Below are 19,433 nucleotides of genomic sequence, written 5' to 3'. Positions count from 1 at the left end.
AATTCCTGAGGTTGTATTCATCTTGTTAGAGCAATGCTCGGTTGAACCCACAAGTTTTGCTAGCTCGAGCTTGTTGTCAATGTTAGATGATCAAAAATTTTCTTGATTTTTAGTCTACTAAGTCAAGTCTCAGACTAGGTTACAACTTGGTAGTCGAGTTTTAGACATTACCCTCCAACACTGAAGATCGACGAAGACATTTGGAAAACTTCATCAACAAGGAATGTGAAGGATGAACCATTCTATTTTACTCACTACCTTACCATTATATCTATTGAGACTATGTCGTATGACTTGTAGTAGATTTACAAAGAACAAATTTCGAGACCGTGTTCAAAGGTTTTTAACAATTTAGTTCAAGACAAATTATTGTTTGAGAATTGATTTGAGGATCAATTGAAAATCGTCCATATAAGTGATTTTATCATTTGGGAATGTTTCAAATATTAAAAAGTATAATTTACGAACTTCTGATATTTCTGCTCAGGGTAGGTTGGCAAACGCGTTTGAAAACCGTAGATATATGATTTCAGAAATATAGGATGGTTGGCGGACCTGTTCGCAAACCTCAAGTTAAGTTGGGAATAGTTCACGAACCTGGTTGGGAAACTGTGGTGAACTGATTTTTAAGGCTTGTAGAAAAGGCTTAAGGTTGGCGCACCCGGTTAGCAAACTCTGTCCATTTGAGTTCATAAATCACAAAACGGTTGGCGAACCCAGTTCGCAAACTGTGTCCATCTGAAGTTATCGAGTCGAGTAGGGTTGGAGAACCCGGTTCAAAAAAGCTTTCTGACTCGTAAACGAGCCTTACAATAAACTGTTTCACCAACTGTCCCAGTAATCTTAGCAGATGCTCAAAGATTTATTTTTTAAATATGTTTAGCATTTTTATGACTTTGTTAAACACTTCTAAGACTTCATTTATCACTTAAACTCATATGTGTGCAAATCATGATTAAATTTCTGACTGTTTTATGAGCATCAAATTGTTTATTATTCACATGGCATATTTGCCAAACCGAACAATCATTATACGCGGTTCCGTAACCTTACCATATTGTATATACTTTTATTGTATTTTCAAGACCTAAAGTGTTTGCTTGAATTCCAAGTTATCTTAGATTGAATTCGTAAGCAACCCTCATTCTTGAAAATCTATAAATAGAGATGCTCTTTCAACTAGGAAATTCAATCCCTGACACTTTGTGTCCTAGTTGATCTAGAGTCATCCTCTAAGAACCTAGGTTTCCTATGAGAAACATAATTAGCTTTACAACTAAAAGACTTCACTTTGGGGATATGTGAAGCCAGACCCGGCTATATTTACCTTGATAGTTCGTGTATCCTAATCTTAATTTTTTGTTATCAAGGTTTTCGTAATCTATTTCAGGCAAGATAGAAGAAATCACAAAGTTTTCTTCGTCTAGGACTTTGTGATTCCTCAAGATATATATCTGAAAATTGATCTTAATTGATCTACTGAAGATTGTTCTTGAGAGGTGGTTAATAATCTAGGCTGCTCTTAGGGAGTCGTAAGTTCCGAATTTATGAGGTTTGCTAGCTTGTCTACCAAAAACAGATTTCCACACCTTAATCTATCGATCTAAACGGAAATCAAATAGGCTTATCTGTTAGTGGAAGATTGGTATGAAAAGTCTTCACTGAGGTTAAAGCAACTCTTAGGCTATAAAGGACGTCAGCTAAGGGAAACAAGTGAACCTGCGAGGTTCAAGGATGTAAGGAGCGCGGTTGTAACTAAATTTCTTGGAGGGTTGATTCGGTCTCATCTACATTCCAGTCTGAAGTCTGATAGTAGGCTAGTGTCTATAGTTGGTTAATACAACAGGGTGTTCAAATCTGGACGAGGTCTCGGGTTATTTTTGCAGTTGCGGTTTACTCGTTAACAAAACTTCTGGTGTCTTGTGTTTTTCCTTTTCTGCATTATATTGTTTATCTTTGTAATTATGATTTACGCAAGTTGTACGTATTCAATCTTAATAGATGTGTCCATTTAATTATAATCAATTACGAGACTTGTTCTTGTAGAATTTGTATCTTGAAAGACAGATAACAAGTTTAACCACTTGGAAGAATTCCAATCGGATAATTTGGATAACGACTAGATTGATCTTGGATATCGATTTTTGAGATCGTCCAAGTACTCTTCTTAATAATCCGGTTCACGGTCTCATTGTCTTAAACTTACTGATTGAGAAGAGGTTAAAATTTAAACTCTATATACATATTGTCAAGGATCATTAAGTTGGCCTACTTGCAATTGTATTAGGTTTTGTCCATACAGGTTGCCGAACAAATTTTTTGGTGGTGTACTTGGTACCGCCGCGTTTTCACATCTCGAACCACAGTTACTATCTTTTCTTTCGAATTGATGTTCAAATTGTACTAAGACTAGTACAATTTGCAAAAGTCAAGTAACTCATATATCTATTTATTGTAATAAATTTGCTATAAACAAATAATGCAACGGGGAAAACCTTAGAACTCTTTAAACAATCGGGAATTCCAATTTTGGTAATCAACTTTCTTTATCTTACAATGAGAAAGCATAAGGTTTAGTGAATGAATAAGGATTTTTCCTTTTTTCGAAGAAAAAAGAGGGTCCAACCAAAAGCAAAATACTTACCAGAAAACACTCACACCATATATATCAATAACATGAACTGCTTGATCCATTGATTTCAAAATATTCAAAATACCGTTTATTCTTGAAACTTACACTTCCTCGTTTTTGAGGAATCCGGGGATCATTGCTACCAGTACTCACTTTTTGTTTGGATGAAGTTGAATCAATGCTAGACAACATAATCCCGGTTCAGTTAACTTTGATACCACAGTTGGAGCTAGAATTTCATGTCTCCTACCACTACATCTCTCATAGGCATGGCCAATCTTGATTGTTGCTCAGTTAATTCAATTCATATTCCTTCACAACCGATAGATTTTTTTTTAATACGAAAATTTGAATTAATTGAAGTGAAGAATTACATGAGTTCATCCCTTTGGGTACATTGTGTTACCCAGACTGGGAGAGGACTTAACCATTCTACTTCAGACAATATGTCGATACCATGTTTTGCCAGTTTATGGGCAACATGATTCACATCTCTAAGCACGTGAGTGCATTTCCAACTATCAAAAGAACTCAAAACATTGCCACAATCAATAACTAAGTTTCTTGTGGTCCATTTTATTGACTCTAGACTACCATTTAAAGCATTAATAACATTTAAAAAATCTCTTTCCAGATGCACATTCCTGTATCCCTTTCTCTTTGCCCATAATGCAGCTTCCAACATAGCTTTAGACTCAGCTTGTTCATGATCTAATGCTTTGTCTTTGCAACATCTAGCTCCATCTGAGTTACCTGCAAAATCTCTGCTTATTAGACCAATGCCCATTAATTTTGTAATTTCATCAAAAGCAGCATCACAATTTATTTTTATGTAAGGGTTATCAGGCTTCTGCCAAACTCTAATAACATGCACATCAGTACCATTAGTGTTTCTGGCAGTATTAAGTAACATAGAATTCCATTCAAAGAAATCAGTCTTAATCATAAGAACAAGTTGATTGAGATTCTCCTTCTTGTTTTCAAAAAGTTTCCTACATCTGCCTTTCCATATGTGCCACAGGATAAAAGCAAACCATTTAAGAACTGTTTCATTCTGAAACTGATGATTATTAGTCTGGAACAAAGAACACAACTAATCATGTATATTCACATTAGAGATAGCATTTATCATGACAGGATCAACATCATTCCAAACTGCTTTCGAGAAAGTACAATCAAGTAAAAGGTGTTGCATGGTCTCAGTATGAGTGTCACAGAAAGGACACATAGAGTCTAATATTGGGACACTGCCTAGACATCTTATCTCTTAGGGGAAGACAATCTAGAAGACATTTCCAAAGGAAATGAAGAATCTTACTAGGAAGTCAGATTTCCAGAAGTGCTTCCAAGAAATATGCATAGTATTTTTAAACCCAATTTCTTGATTTATACTATATAAAATAGCTCTATAAGATGATTTTACAGTGAAAACTCCATTAGGATTAGGTTGCCATCTCAGACAATCTTTTCCAGCAAAAGGGATACTAATATTAAGGATAGCATTCACAATGTTCTGATCAAAAAGAGCATTTAAGTTTTGTAGATTTGAAGACTTAGTGGCTGTATCAATAAGCTGAGAGACAATGTTCATATTACTAGATTGGTATTGAGTGTTAACATTGGCTGAAATATATGGTACCCATCTATTTTTCCAGATCAAGATAGAAGAGCCATCACCAACTTCCCACACAACATACTTTTTTATAATGTGAAGACCCCTACAAATCCCATTCCAGATCCAAGAACCATTAGGAGTGAGAGCATCATTTAAAGGGTCTAAGTGAGGAAAATACTTACCTTTCATGATTTTATACCATAATTCATCCTGAGCATGAAGCAATCTCCAAGCAAGCTTAGAAAGTAAAGATAAATTCATAATATCAGTTTGTTTTATATTTAAACCACCTAATTCTCTAGGTTGAGCAACTTCTACCAATTTCTTGAAGTAACAACCTTTTTTTCCTTTTTGTTTATTCCACCAAAACCTCATCTGAATTAAGTCCATTTTATCAGTGACAGTTTTGGGTATAGGAAAAACAGACATGTGATGAGAAGGTAGACTACTTAGCACAGATTGAATTAATAGAGTTTTACCAGGATAATTCAAGAACTTAGTCTGCCAACAAGCTAATCTATCACCATATCTATCAAGAAGAGGAGTGAAAGACTGAGTTTTGTTTTTCTGTAAAAGCAAAGGCACACCCAAATATTTATCATTCAAAGCTAGTTTCTTAATATTAAGGATATTAGACACTTCATTTTTAACATTATTTGGGACACCTTTGCTAAAAGCAATACCAGACTTCTGGTAATTGATAGACTGACCTGAGAACATGCTAAATTGCTCAATGATACTTACAAGATTTATAGCTTCCTTACTATTTTATTTTGCAAGAATCAGACAATTATCTGCAAAAAACAAGTGAGAAATTGGGGGACAATGGTCATTATTCCATGAATTAAATCTTTGTGTTCAGCTTCAAGTAAAGCCCTAGAAAAGGATTCCATGCAGAACATAAATAGATAGGGAGACAAGGGATCTCCTTGTCTGAGACCTCTTTGAGGATGCAAAATTTCACTTGGAGAACCATTCAAGAGGATAGAAGTAGAAACCGTACTAGTGCATTGTTCAATCATCATGCAAAACTCATCACATAAACCTAGATTTCTTAAAGTGCTCAATAAAAAAAGGCAATTTTATTCTATCAAAGGCCTTAGACATATCTAATTTAATGGCCATCCAACCTTTTCTGGCTCTAATTTTCTTCATTGAGTCAATAAGTTCATGTGCAATAATAATGTTATCAGTGATATATCTACCAGAAACAAAAGCAGTTTGGAAACGTGTTATGGTTTGTTGTAGGGTAATTTTGATCCTAGAAGCCAACAATTTGGATATCACTTTATAAGATGTATTGCACAAAGAAATAGGCCTAAAGTCTGCAGCATGCTTAGGGCAATTACTTTTAGGAATAAGAGAGACAAAATTGTGATTCATTTGTTTTAACAGATGCTTAGATTGAAAAAAAGATTGTACCATTCTAACTAGATCATCCCCAACAGTGTCCCATATTGTTTGGTAAAAACCAGGAGGAAACCCATTTGGACCAGGAGTGGTCCATGGTTTCATTTCAAACATAATTTTCTTAACCTCATCTAAAGTTGGAATGGCAGTAAGGGCATTATTATCTTCCTGAGTAATACAGGGATTTATGAAGCCATGATAATTACTAGGGGATGGTGGGCTAGAATATCTAGACATATTAAAGAAATGATCTTTTAAGTTCTTAGAGCATCCACAGTGGGCGAGTAAACCTATTTATTTGGTAAGAAAGTAAGACACAGTGGGACGGATTATCGACTAAAACCCAGACTATAACCAAATCCCAAACTATATTTGGTCTGGGACCAAGACTAAACCCAAATATAGTCGAGCGGTCGTATAGTGCACGCCCCACACCAGACATACATAAAGTCCACGCCCCACACCATACGTGCTTTATACCTCCGTCCCATTTTTTTTCTTTAGTGTGGGGTGTGGTTTATACCTCCGTCCCATTCCTTTTTTTTTTTTCCTCTTTATAGTGGGGCGGGCTTTATACCTCCGCCCCATTTTTTTTTTCTTCATTTTTTGAATCTCCCCCCATCCGGCGAACGTATAATCCACGCCCCGTCCCAGACGAATGTATAGTGTACGCTCCACCAAATTTAGTCTTTTATCCGTAGCGTCTCACACCAGACTAAACTCAAATTTGGTCTTTTTTTTTAGTCTTTGATCTTTGATTATACTCGCACCACTGCAGTTGCTCTTAGCAATATCTACTCTTTCAGTAAGCCAGATCCCTAACTCATTTTGTATAGAATCTATACGAGTTTTTTTTCTTCTAAAATTGGCCTTATTATGGCATTTTAGATTTTGCATTTCATCCTTGAGGTTTGTATCAACAGATTCAAGTTCCTATTTACCGTTTTTGTGCAAATGGATTGGAGGCTAGAATTTCACACCACACTTGGAGGCCAGAATTTCATACAAAAACTCACCATGTGGACTATTGAAGGCCAACTATATTTGTAGAGCAGCCACCAACCTTTTGGGTCACTTTTTGGGGGTCCAGTGCCCCAGATCGGCCAAATGGGAACTTCCTAAGATCTTCTAGATTTGTCATAATCAATCTAACGGATAAAATACCATCACATAAAATCCTACGGTTTAAGATGTTTCTAAAAACATCTGACGTGTCTAGACCTAACCCTCACCCTCTCCCAATAAAAACCTCTCCTTTTTCCTTCTACTCTCAATTTTCTTATCTTCTCTAATCTCATACTCCCTCGAAGTCTCAGAATTAGGGTGTTTCTTGCTCCTTTAAAAGCCCCTTTAAAGAGCTTGAATCTCCTAAATAAACCCTTTTAATGGCATCATCAGCAGCGCAGATTCATGTTCTTGGTACATCTTTCCCATCAACTACATCAAGAAAATCCACTTCTAGAAATGTGTTTTTCGGGCAGAGATTGAATTCAAGTGTTTCATTTGGATTACCACGTTCAGCTTTCCTAAAATTGAATCAGAACAATAAACAGAGAAGGAATTATGGTCCAGTTAGAGTTGTGGCTGAGAAAGTTGTTGGTATTGATTTGGGTACAACGAATTCAGCAGTAGCAGCGATGGAAGGTGGGAAACCAACTATTGTTACTAATATCGAAGGACAAAGAACAACACCATCAGTTGTTGCTTATACTAAAAATGGTGATAGATTAGTTGGTCAGATTGCTAAGAGACAAGCTGTTGTAAATCCTGAGAATACTTTTTTCTCTGTCAAGAGATTTATTGGTAGGAAAATGTCTGAGATTGAAGAAGAATCTAAACAAGTTTCTTACAGAGTTGTTAGGGATGAGAATGGAAACGTTAAACTTGAATGCCCTGCTATTGGTAAACAGTTTGCTGCTGAAGAAATCTCTGCTCAGGTTTGTCCGCTTTACCCTTCTCTTTTAGGGGTTTTTGTTTTGCTTACACATGTGCTGAATTTAGGTGATTCATCAATTTGGGTTTCTGATGAAACCCAATTAGCTAGTATGTGTTGATTCTTACTGTGGTATTTGCTATTGACAATATGTTAAATTAAGGTGAATTGACATGGATCATGTATTCAGAGACTATTTGTTTATGTGCCTAACACTGTGCAGGAGAGTTTGTAGTGTTTCCTACTTGTAAAACATGTAGGCAGGTGATAGCAAAAGAAAGTTTGTATCTTTAAGTGTACTGAGGTTTTCCAGCATGGTTTTTTAGATGGAGTGGTTAATGGTTTACTTATACTTGTACTCATGTTTCCATGTTGTATTTGGATTGTAGCTTGGTGTCTATTTTTATGAATTTGTGCTTACTTCTTTCTGCTTACAGGTGTTGAGGAAACTTGTGGATGACGCATCAAAGTTTTTGAATGACAAAGTTACTAAAGCAGTTGTTACAGTACCTGCTTACTTCAATGACTCCCAAAGGACAGCAACTAAGGATGCTGGGAGAATTGCTGGACTTGAGGTTCTTCGTATCATCAATGAGCCAACTGCTGCTTCATTGGCCTATGGGTTCGAGAAGAAAAACAATGAAACTATCCTAGTGTTTGATCTTGGTGGTGGTACCTTTGACGTTTCAGGTACTTCACTATTCAAATTTTGAAGTTCAGTTGTGCAATTCATTTTGTTATATGAGCGCATGTATTTCTTACCAAATATTGTTTTAGGTGTATAGTCTTTTCAGGCATTTTGAAGATGGCCTAATTTAAGAACGAGCTAGTTAGATGTCATAATGGACACTCTGATGAATATTTGTTTCAGTTATTTGTGGTTATAGTGTATTTTATTGATATTCAAAGGCTTGAGAGTCAGGATTCCATTTTTTTTTTCATGAGCACAGAACATGTTTATATTTATACGTTCTCTGCCTCTGTTACAGTTCTTGAAGTTGGTGATGGAGTATTTGAGGTGTTATCTACCTCTGGAGATACTCATTTGGGAGGAGACGACTTCGACAAGGTTGGTGCAGGCTTTAGTTATCATATCTGTGATGTATCTGTATAAAATTATTGTGCTGGTTGCATTTACTGAGAGTTTGAATTTCCATGTACAGAGAATTGTTGATTGGCTTGCTGCCAGCTTTAAGAGAGACGAAGGTATTGATCTTTTGAAGGATAAACAAGCTCTTCAGCGTCTAACCGAGACCGCTGAGAAAGCAAAGATGGAGTTGTCATCCTTGACTCAAGCTAACATTAGGTGAGTTATCGTTTTTTGCCATTTAGTCAAAGGTTCGCAGCATTTTGTTTTTTCTGGTGGCAAGCTCAGCCAGTCACATGCTTCTCTCTTTTGTACTGCCTGTATGCGTGAAAGCTTACTATTGTGTATGCGCTCTGTTTTGCAGTTTGCCTTTCATTACTGCAACGGCTGATGGTCCCAAGCACATCGAGACAACTCTTACAAGGGCTAAGTTCGAGGAGTTGTGCTCAGACCTCCTTGACCGGTAAGTACTCCTCTGTTCATCACCAGCAGTAGTCTCGCGCATCTGGCTGTGAGACTTTTGTAGTGGTTTGGTACATTGCAAGCGTGTTAACTCCTGTCTTCCCTTGGAAACAATTTTTTCAGACTGAAAGTACCAGTTGAGAACTCTTTGAGAGATGCAAAGCTCGGTTTCAAGGACTTGGATGAGGTGATCCTTGTTGGTGGATCCACACGTATCCCAGCTGTCCAGGAGCTTGTTAAATCATTAACTGGTAAAGACCCAAATGTTACAGTAAATCCTGATGAAGTTGTTGCTCTTGGTGCTGCAGTTCAGGTTAGTTTCAGCTTTCTCCGTATCATAGTTTTTTTTATATAATCGTGTGAGTGACAATGTAAATCCACAATGAATACTGGGTTACTTAATTTATCTTTGAATTACAGGCTGGTGTGCTCTCTGGGGATGTAAGTGATATTGTTCTCTTGGATGTGTCACCATTGTCTCTTGGTCTGGAAACACTTGGAGGTGTTATGACTAAAATCATTCCAAGGAATACTACATTGCCCACCTCAAAATCAGAGGTGTTCTCTACCGCCGCAGACGGGCAGACAAGTGTTGAAATTAATGTACTACAGGGTGAAAGAGAGTTTGTGAGAGACAATAAGTCACTCGGAAGCTTCCGTCTAGATGGTATTCCTCCAGCCCCACGTGGTGTCCCTCAGATTGAGGTCAAATTTGACATTGATGCAAATGGTATTCTCTCTGTTGCGGCTATTGACAAGGGCACCGGAAAGAAGCAGGACATTACTATTACTGGTGCTAGTACACTACCCGGTGATGAGGTATGTTTCTATGGCACTATTTTCTTCTGTAGCTTTACTCTTGTTTGCCTTCTTTCGTTTGCCTTCTTTCAATTGCCATGCTGACAAATCTCAAATTTCAAGTATACTCAAGAAGTTAAGCTCTTTACAGTATGAGCTTCTTGTCAGCATTCATGACCTACAGTTTATTTACTGTGCATGTCAACTGTTCTAGACGATCTTTTTCACGCTTGAAATTTGGATAAATGCATGATTGTATTACTCAAGCCCGTTAATATGACAACTTGTGCAGGTTGAAAGAATGGTAAAGGAAGCTGAGAGGTTTGCCGGTGAGGACAAAGAGAAAAGAGACGCCATAGACACCAAGAACCAGGCTGATTCAGTTATTTACCAGACAGAGAAGCAACTCAAGGAATTGGGAGAGAAGGTTCCTGCTGAAGTGAAGGATAAGGTAGAAGCAAAACTTGGGGAGCTCAAGGAAGCTGTCACTGGTGGATCAACACAAGCCATCAAGGATGCCATGACTGCACTAAACCAAGAAGTGATGCAGCTTGGTCAATCTCTGTACAACCAACCAGGTGCAGCACCTGGTGCTGGGCCTGCACCTGGCGGTGATGAAGCTGCTGGGTCTCCAGGAGCTGGAGCTGGCAAGGGACCTGAGGGTGATGTCATTGATGCTGACTTCACTGACAGCAAATGAGGAACTAAATTGTAGGAACTATCTTTTTTTAGGTTTCTCCTTTACCCTCTGCACTGTATATGTGGTAAGATTTTTTGAGAGATTTTTTATGAGGCAGATCTGAGGTTATGTTTACACTAGGTGAGGGGAAATATAGGGTTTGAGCTTGGGGAGAGTGGGGAACAGATGATGATGAAATGTGAGAGCAAACAAGAACAATAGGTGAGGACCCTTTTTGACCTTTTGATAACAGGATTACGGGAGATAAAATGGTTGGTTGGTTTTGCCATAATTGATTAATATAAATACCCAACTGTAATTTGTGCAATCTTCCCTCCATCTCCATTTTCCTTCTTCTTGTTGCCCACTCCGATTGTAGGGTTGCACAGCACACAATGGAATAAGATGGCATGGTCCGGATGGTAACCCCCTGCCACCATCTTACTGCATGTTATAAGCTCTCTTCTTTGATTTCTGTGAAACACTGAAATTCAGATACGAAATAGTAGTGAACTAACGAAGTATTGGGAAGAGATGTCCAAAGGAGAAAAACCAATCGGTCAGCCTTGAGCTGGGCATAATGCACTGAAATTGAAATTGAAGTACATGGGCTGCTTGCTGCATGTAATTCTCTAGTCCATAGTTGTATTGATTTATACGTGTTTGAGAATAGTGAATTGTTTGATTCATTCTGTAGTTTGTAATGGGACATTCTTTCCATCTCTCCACGGTGAGATGTCTGCAATTGTGGGTTGTTTGCACAGAAATTGCTACAAGTTCATTTATCTTCTGGTTTCAGAAATTATTTAACATGATTAAAAGAAAAATTGTGAAAGGGAGTGATGTTGGTTATGCAATGATCAATGCCATTGCCATACGGAAACTTCTTAAAAAGTATGACAAGGTACGTGCCTTTTATGGGTGAAATGAACCGAGTAAAGATTCTAGACTTAAAAATATTGTTAATTGTTTAGATTACTTACTCAAAGCAAGGGCAAGCATTTAAATCACAAGCACAGAGCATGCATGCTGAGATCCTTCAATCTCCATGCCTTCCACATTAACTTGAAGAAAACCAAGAAAAACTTGAGAAAACCAAGAAAAAGATGAGGAATCTAACCGGATTATTTCAAGAATGTTTGATTACTTCTGACGGTGGGAAGCCATCGCTCTCCTTACCCCTGTTTGATTCTGTCAAACTTGATGACTTGGGGTGTTCCATGTGCTTGGTGAGTTCATTGATTTTTTCTTCAGGTTCCCACCTTTCATTTCGAAACAACCTGAAAACTAGAAAATGGAGACAGGGTTTGCACCTATGTTATGTTAGGCACTAGGCGAGGCGCCCAGAAAAATAGAATAAAATTGCTCACGGGTTTTCGCCTTGGGGACGACTCGTGCGCCTAGCTCGCCTTTGACAGTGTCAAGAGAAAATATTTAGAGAGTATATTCATATTACCAAATCTAAAGCTAAAAGAATATCTTTTTAAAGAAAAATATCTCTTAATAAGGTATATTATCCCACAAACTACACCCGTATTAAATGGAGATCTTTATATGGCTAAAGATAGAGCTTAAAACAAAATTCTAAAAGAAAATCCACAAAACCAAAGGTTTTAAAGCGATAAAGCAGCTCCTTCTTCTCCTCCTTCGGTGGTTATTTTAGGGTGAAGTGAACAATCGTTGATGCAGATCAACGGTAGTAATGGTACATCCATGATTCTATCCTCTCCTTCTTCTCCATCTCCTCAGTCTCAGTCTCATCAAAGGCTTAGGCTAAATCCGAACACTAATCACAACCCAGAGAACTACGAAGATCTCCATCTCGAATTCAATCCCTGTATTTACACTTCCCTAGAGCGTTACTTACCCGCTAGTATGCTCACTGTCACCCGCCAACTTAAGGTTGATTACATGAAAGAAATTTTGGCTCGTTATTATTCTCCTCAAGGAGAACGCGACAGAGTCCAGAGGCACAGAGAATACAGGCAAACAATAATAGAAAGCTATCAGCCACTGCATAGAGAGCTGTACACTATGAACCCTGAAACTTTTTTTTGTTCCATCATTTGCTGAAGCAATCAATAAGAACACAGAAGAGGGTTTCAGAAGGATAATATCCGAGCCCTCACCAGGAGTGTATACGTTCAAGATGCTCCGTAAGGAATTCTGTGACATGTTGCTGTCTGAGGTGGATAATTTTGAAAAGTGGGTGAGTGAATCTAACTTCAAAATCATGCGTCCGAATTTAATGAATAAATATGGTGCTGTTCTTGATGATTTTGGATTTGAAACCATGCTTGACAAGCTAATGGATGACTTCGTACGTCCCATATCCAAAGTGTTCTTTTCATGAAGTTGGCGGGTCTACTCTGGATTCTCATCATGGTTTTGTTGTTGAATATGGAAGAGACAGGGATGTCGACTTGGGATTTCATGTGGATGACTGTGAAGTCACTTTGAATGTGTGCTTGGGTAGGCAATTTTCTGGTGGTGACTTGTACTTTCGAGGAATCCGCTGTGACAAGCATGTAAATACCGAATATCAGCCTGAGGAATCTTTTGATTATTCCCATGTTATTGGACAAGCGGTGCTTCATAGTGGTCGGCATAGGTATGGTGCCAGGGCTACAAGATCAGGGCATAGAATTAACTTACTCCTTTGGTGCAGAAGTTCGGCTTTCAGGGAGCTGAAAAAGTACCAGAAGGATTTTTCTGCCTGGTGTGGTGAGTGCCAACGTGAGAAGAGAGAAAGACAGCGTCTGTCAGTTGCAGCAACCAAGCTGCAATTACTGAGGAGACAAGGAGACAACACTGTGGCTTCAAACTGTTAGTTTGGGTGGTATGTAACTTTTACAAAAGTGTCACTACTGTATCATATTTTAGATGAGCACCCCTTCTCTCCACTCAAACCACTGAAGCACACTGCTCATTTATTTGTGATTTGTTTCTGTTCCTCATTTATTTGATGGGTTGAGTTAAAGATTAACAAGAGGGTATGTGCTTTTAGTTGCAAAAAAGAAAAAAAAGTTATTATTATCTTTTATACAGTATTTTTTTTTTTTACAAAATAAAAATCCACACAACTAAAAAATATGTTCTAACTCAAAGTTTAGAGTAATTGAGATGTTTTACATTTTCTTTTATATTTCTTGATAACTCAGCCGTATCAGTGTCCAAACATATTGCCATGCTAAAAAAATATGCGTGTAGTTGTAACACAAGTCATGAGCTGAGCCAGCGAGATTATTGTCTGGAGGGAACGACCTTAAAAAAGGTAAAATTCTGCATCCTTCCTCCAGAGTCCTGTAAGTTCCAAAACAGGAAAACATGATCAAAAGGACAAAATATGACCAAAAAATAATCGTCTACATGATTGCATAATGAGTGCAGTAAGAACAAGTTTTCGAATGCACTAATAGTGTGTCCAAATATTGACCGGTCAATTGGATTCATGTTGACTGGTCAACATCACTATATTCGAGTGACCAGTATGAATGCATGCACCCTGGTCTTTGACTGGTCAAGGACGGAAGTCTTCCGTCCTGGATCAGTCAACTGGACTCTAAGAGGACTCATTGACCAAGAACGTTGTGAAGAGTCTAGTGTGGGGTAAAGAGGGTAAAAAGGCGTCGTAAAAAGTCCAATAAGTCGCTTTTAGAATTTTTGATAAGGAACAATAAATGCACAGAATTACACCTTTTTTAGTCCCTTTTCAGTAAACAACTCGTAGCCAGTTTAGAGCATGTTTGTGCAACCCAGCTGGCTCCCAAGTCCAATTATAACAATTTTTGGTATTCTTTTTATAACAGAATGGGCTTCTATGCCAATTTTGCACCCCTATCCAACTTGCCAAGAAATTTTGAACTAATTCCTACAAAACCTGGCTCCGCCCCTGACACAGGCTTGTAGTCTCAAGTCTCAACAAAATGAAATTGTTTATGCGATAATATGTGCACGACATCTTATGTTTTCGTCATCATTGAAAATTAGGATCCCATCATTTTTATAAGTGATTGTCAAGTGATACCGAGTATATTCTACAAAAAAGAATCAAGACTTTATTGATTCTCATTTGAGACTGGTTATTGATTATTATAAGAAGTTACTTCATTATTTTTATGATTGTTATAGCACATGGCAAGGAGTTACAGAAAACACAAACCTAACAGAATAGTACTTCTAACACTAACAGAGTTAACAGAAAGGAAAGATAGCAACACCCCAGTGACACATATATAAGGGTTTAACCATAACGTCTAACACACACCCTCAGGTTGATGCACGAGTAGTGAAATGCATAAGGTTGTCACGAAAACCAAAGAAGGTAGGATGAGATAAACCCTTGGTAAAAATATCAGCCAGTTGTAATGAAGAAGGTATATGTAAGTGAAAGTCACAAACTCAGCTTCAAGAAGGTTACGAACAAAACGGTAATCAACCTCAATGTGTTTCTTACGAGCATAAAAAACAGGGTTTGCAGCAAGTCCACGAGCTTCAGCTTTGTCGCAGTAGATAGTAAAAGGAGTAGACACTGGTAGATTAAGCTCAGTTAGAAGAGTGGAGAGCCACATCACTATGCATCTAGTAAAAAGAGTACCTTGTATTATGCTTCGGTGCTTGATTTTGAGAAAGTTGCTTGTTTTTTGGTTTGCCATGAAATAAAATATGATCCAAGATAAACACGATAACCAACTGTGGGTTTTCGAGTATCAGGGCAGCCGATCCAATCCCAGGGTGCCCGAATTGATATGACGTATAATTCTTTAATTTTTACTAGCAGCATGTGAGTAGTTCTTGGAGCATAAATAAATGGGTAAGTATAGTTCACGGAAAGTGTAATGTCAGGACGAGTACGAGTGAGGTATTGTAAGGCGTCAACTATGCTCCTACACTCTTTTGGATCTTGTAGAAAATCACCATGATTGATAGAAACTCTTAGACCATGAGTAACTGGTGTTGTGCTACTGGTTTACAACCAATCATGCCAGTTCTTTATAACAAATCAAGAGTGTACTTGGATTGAGTAAGAATAATGGAGTTATTAGAAAGAACAAAAGTTACCTCAATGCCAAGGAAGTAGTGCAAGTCATCCAAGTCTTTCATGGAAAAAAATTAACTTGGCTTGCCGAAAAATAAAATCAAGAAAGCAGAAGAACTACCAACAAGCAAAATATCATCAACATATAGTAAGAGGAGAAGGACATCTGACCATAGAAGGATAAGAAGAGAGAATTATTAGATTATGACATGACGAAGCCTTGGATGATAATAAAACTGCTGAATTTTTGAAACCAGGCACGTGAGGCTTACTTGAGTCTGTAAAGTGACTTGTCGAGCTTGAGTAAATGAGTGGGGTTATCAGTATCAACAAATCCTTTTGGTTGTTCAATGTACACAGTTTCATGAAGGTCTCCTTGCAAGAACGCATCATAGACATCTAGTTGTCTTACGATCCAACCTTGTGCCGGAGCAATGACAAGAATTGCCCTAATGGTTGTGAATTTGACTATAGGCCAATGTCTCTGTGTAGTCAACTTCATTTAATTGATGGTACGTACTTTTTAGAAACCAAACGTGCTTTTTATCTCTCAATGGTGTCATCAGATCTCATCCTGATCTTGTAAACCCATTTCCTTCCGAAGACATTCATAGAAGGATCATATGGGACCTTAGGCAATGTGTTGATATTGATGGGGGATGTATGCTCGTTTTCCATAGAAACAACCCACTTTGGATCTTTAGATGCAGTCTTGTAAGACTTTGGTTCTTATAAACAAGTTATAGAGGAGACAAATGCCAGCAGAATAGGATGAGTATGTAGCTGTGAAGTAGGTGAACAACTTCAATATACAAGTTTTACTCCATTCCGGAAGTGATATACATTCCCTAATTACTCCACCAGCCCCTGGTCACCCCCGATTATGCAAAGGTATCTACGGACCATCACATCCATATAAGGAAAGGTTTCTGGTACAATTTCTCGATAATTTTCCTAAACACCAACATATTATGGGTCTTGATTGGTAATTTTGACAAATCAATCATAATAAAGGGAAGCAAACAAGTAACTTACGGGCATAATAAACCTTTTTTCAATTTGATTCAAAAAATAGGATTCACTCCGAGAATATCAGTTTACTTGGACAAACAATCGGCATGGGTAGCACATCATCATGGAGCGATTGGATCGTGCCATTGCCACTCAGCTTTGGCGCACTGCAATCCTCATGCAAGAGTCACTCATCCACCACGAATTATATCCGACCATGTTCTAATCCTGCTTCTGGAAAAAAGAAAATTGTCCGGAAAGGAACCAATAATTACAAGTTTGAGCACATACAGCTTGCCCATCCGCAGTATGGTTAATTCGTCCTAGATCCAACCTTAGGACATGAAGCCCTCACTGGACTTACAGTTAAAGCTCATATCAACTAGCGAAATTCTAACATGTACGAAATAAATAAACTTTTAGTCATCTTCCAACATTAATGATTAGGAAATCAAATGCCTAGATAAAGATGGCACAACAATAATGTGTTACCGGAAGCGGAAGAGAGTTGGCACACTGGCTACTCCAAGAAAAATAACTCAGAAATAACCACATGACCTAATACAATTCCATGCAACCTATTGGAAACGGAGATCGATAATCCAATGGCTGCAATCTGGTGATCGTAATACCGCATTCTTCCACATGAAGCAACTATATACCGTGCATTCAATAATTTACAACAACTTTAGGATTAACATAATAATTCGGTCATTGATAAAGATGTCGTTATCCATCTCATGCTTGACCACTTTCCTGATCAATATACACCACCAAGTACGATGATAGATGAGAACCTATTTGCAGCAATCACTTGAGAATCAAATTTGCTCCACGCTTTCACTTTTTAAAATCTTGATTGTGTCTCTATGCAAAAAAAAAAAAAATATGTCGACAATTTTTTTTTTGTTGCTATTTCGTCTTTTTATTCAAAACATCATTTTTAGAACTATCCATAATAGTACAGCTTCTTAATAATTTCAATGTTTTTAAAATAGGAAAGAGAATGCAAAAGTCAAGGAATATTTCAAACATAGCTTGTGAGTTGGTGGATGATTTTGATTGTGAGCTAACTTTATCTTGGAGGCAATGCTACTGAGCTAACATATAATAATATATTACATTAATATGCACAAATTTGGAACGAATGAGTTGCCATCTCCAATGGGCGCTGTTTATTTGGATGAACTCCACATGAATATCTGGTAAGCATTCGATTAATTTATCGACTTTTGCATATTTGAATATTTGGAACGACTTTTGCATATTGATTCTTCATTGAGTAATTCACATTTATTTATTTTGATTGTTTATTTATAATCGTCTCTTCGTGGAACTGTGAAGAATATATGAGATAATAAACCTATATTGAGAAATAATAATTTGGATATTGTCATTGTAATTTGTTTTTATTACTAGAAAATTTATGTATTCTCATCGTTAGGTCTTGTACTTGATTATTCTTATTTTACGCCGAATTAGCAGTAGAATTTCTGATCCCATAATTCTAACCTAATACATGTTGGATGTCTAATGTATAATGTATAGTACCAATATATCTATTCTGTGGTACCCACTTGAAAAAATTTCTTCGACTTACCTTTCTTTATTTCAGGAGGTTGAATATATTTTTGGACGTCCGAGGTTCCATCTGGGTATAATAAAACCCTAAGCGGTAAAATAAGTGCCGCCTACACTTAGCAACGTTACTAATTTGATCAAATTTGTCACACTACTTTACTTCGAAAAAAGTATTGTTGGTTTCACCTATTAACAACTCATACTTTTCCTTATTTACCACCTAGTTATCTCATGGTTTCTAAAGTAGTTATAGTTTTGAATTCTACTTTTTCCTATTTACCACTTACAAAAGTCAAACCAAATGTGACTATAATTATCACAATATTTGTTTAATCTTCTTTTTCGTTAATCTCTCTTTATTAAAAGAACCATTAAAACCAAAAACTACTGGCCGAAGGCTAGAGTTATGTTTAATTATGTTACATCAAAACTCACTACTTCTTTATGTTTTATCATTTAATTCGTCGATAAATAGAAGAATTAATCGGTGATTAATCCATAAACAACTATTATGGAGGATTCCATTATTGAAAATCCAGGAAAAAATATCCAAACCTTAGGTGAATCCAACATCGAACAAGGTTATATCAATTATACTGAAAACAAGTCGAGTGCGCAAGATTTGAAGGTAAATAAGTGATCAACATTGGATTTTTTTTTTTTTGAATTTCGTTGAACTAGTCACTGATATCTGGATTACTGGAAGGTGGTATAGTAGTCCAAATACTAACTACTATGTAAAGCAATAGTGGATTGTGTCTGAACGATTAAAGGCTTTTCACAAACAATTGTTTCTAAACGACTACAATATTTTTTATCCTTCTAAAGTGAACAACTTGAGATGTCTAACGATTTCTTTTGTGTTAGAGGTCTTTCATAGCCAATTAACCGGTCATTTTCCTACCTGAATCAGTTGAAGAAATTATTTGTGATGAAGAAAAACGAGAGGTCGTTTTAGATGTCATGGACCAACATAATATGAAGGAACCAGAACCTATCAATGTTGTTAGCTTCTATTCTACTGCATACTTTACTACCGATAAGGAGATAGTGGTAGTGATCAGCGGGTGGAGGTGGTGTAAAAAAAGATGGTCGGTAGAAGAGATGATGAAGAATAATTATTTTTAGAATTTAAGGTTTTTTCTGTTTAGTTATTGTTTCGTTATTGGGTGAAAATAAAAAGTCGA

General features: G+C 37.2%; 1 protein-coding gene and 1 pseudogene across 1 annotated transcript; both read left to right on the top strand.

Annotated features, from left to right (window-relative positions):
• The first annotated feature begins 6,932 nt into the window (after nt 1-6,932).
• Nucleotides 6,933-11,063, top strand: LOC113298973 (stromal 70 kDa heat shock-related protein, chloroplastic-like). The gene is made up of 8 exons (XM_026547878.1): nt 6,933-7,594; nt 8,028-8,280; nt 8,580-8,659; nt 8,754-8,896; nt 9,042-9,140; nt 9,263-9,452; nt 9,560-9,958; nt 10,230-11,063. Exons 1-8 carry the CDS (start codon nt 7,043-7,045, stop codon nt 10,635-10,637), a joined length of 2,124 nt encoding a protein of 707 aa, XP_026403663.1. The 5' UTR covers nt 6,933-7,042; the 3' UTR covers nt 10,638-11,063.
• Nucleotides 11,064-12,299: 1,236 nt separating this feature from the next.
• LOC113295490 lies at nt 12,300-13,461 on the top strand (annotated as a pseudogene).
• Nucleotides 13,462-19,433: the final 5,972 nt, after the last annotated feature.

The sequence above is a fragment of the Papaver somniferum genome, chromosome 7, assembly GCF_003573695.1.
Source record: "Papaver somniferum cultivar HN1 chromosome 7, ASM357369v1, whole genome shotgun sequence".
NCBI lineage: Eukaryota > Viridiplantae > Streptophyta > Magnoliopsida > Ranunculales > Papaveraceae > Papaver > Papaver somniferum.
The sequence above is the reverse complement of the archived record's forward strand: the minus strand, read 5'-3'. Positions and strand labels throughout refer to the sequence as shown.

Bases quoted from the DNA above. Each gene is read 5' to 3' on its own strand.
- LOC113298973 (XM_026547878.1), top strand. From the start codon at position 7,043: ATGGCATCATCAGCAGCGCAGATTCATGTTCTTGGTACATCTTTCCCA. The intron at 8,897-9,041 runs GTGAGTTATCGT...TCTGTTTTGCAG, and splicing joins TTGACTCAAGCTAACATTAG to TTTGCCTTTCATTACTGCAA. The intron at 9,959-10,229 runs GTATGTTTCTAT...CAACTTGTGCAG, and splicing joins GTACACTACCCGGTGATGAG to GTTGAAAGAATGGTAAAGGA.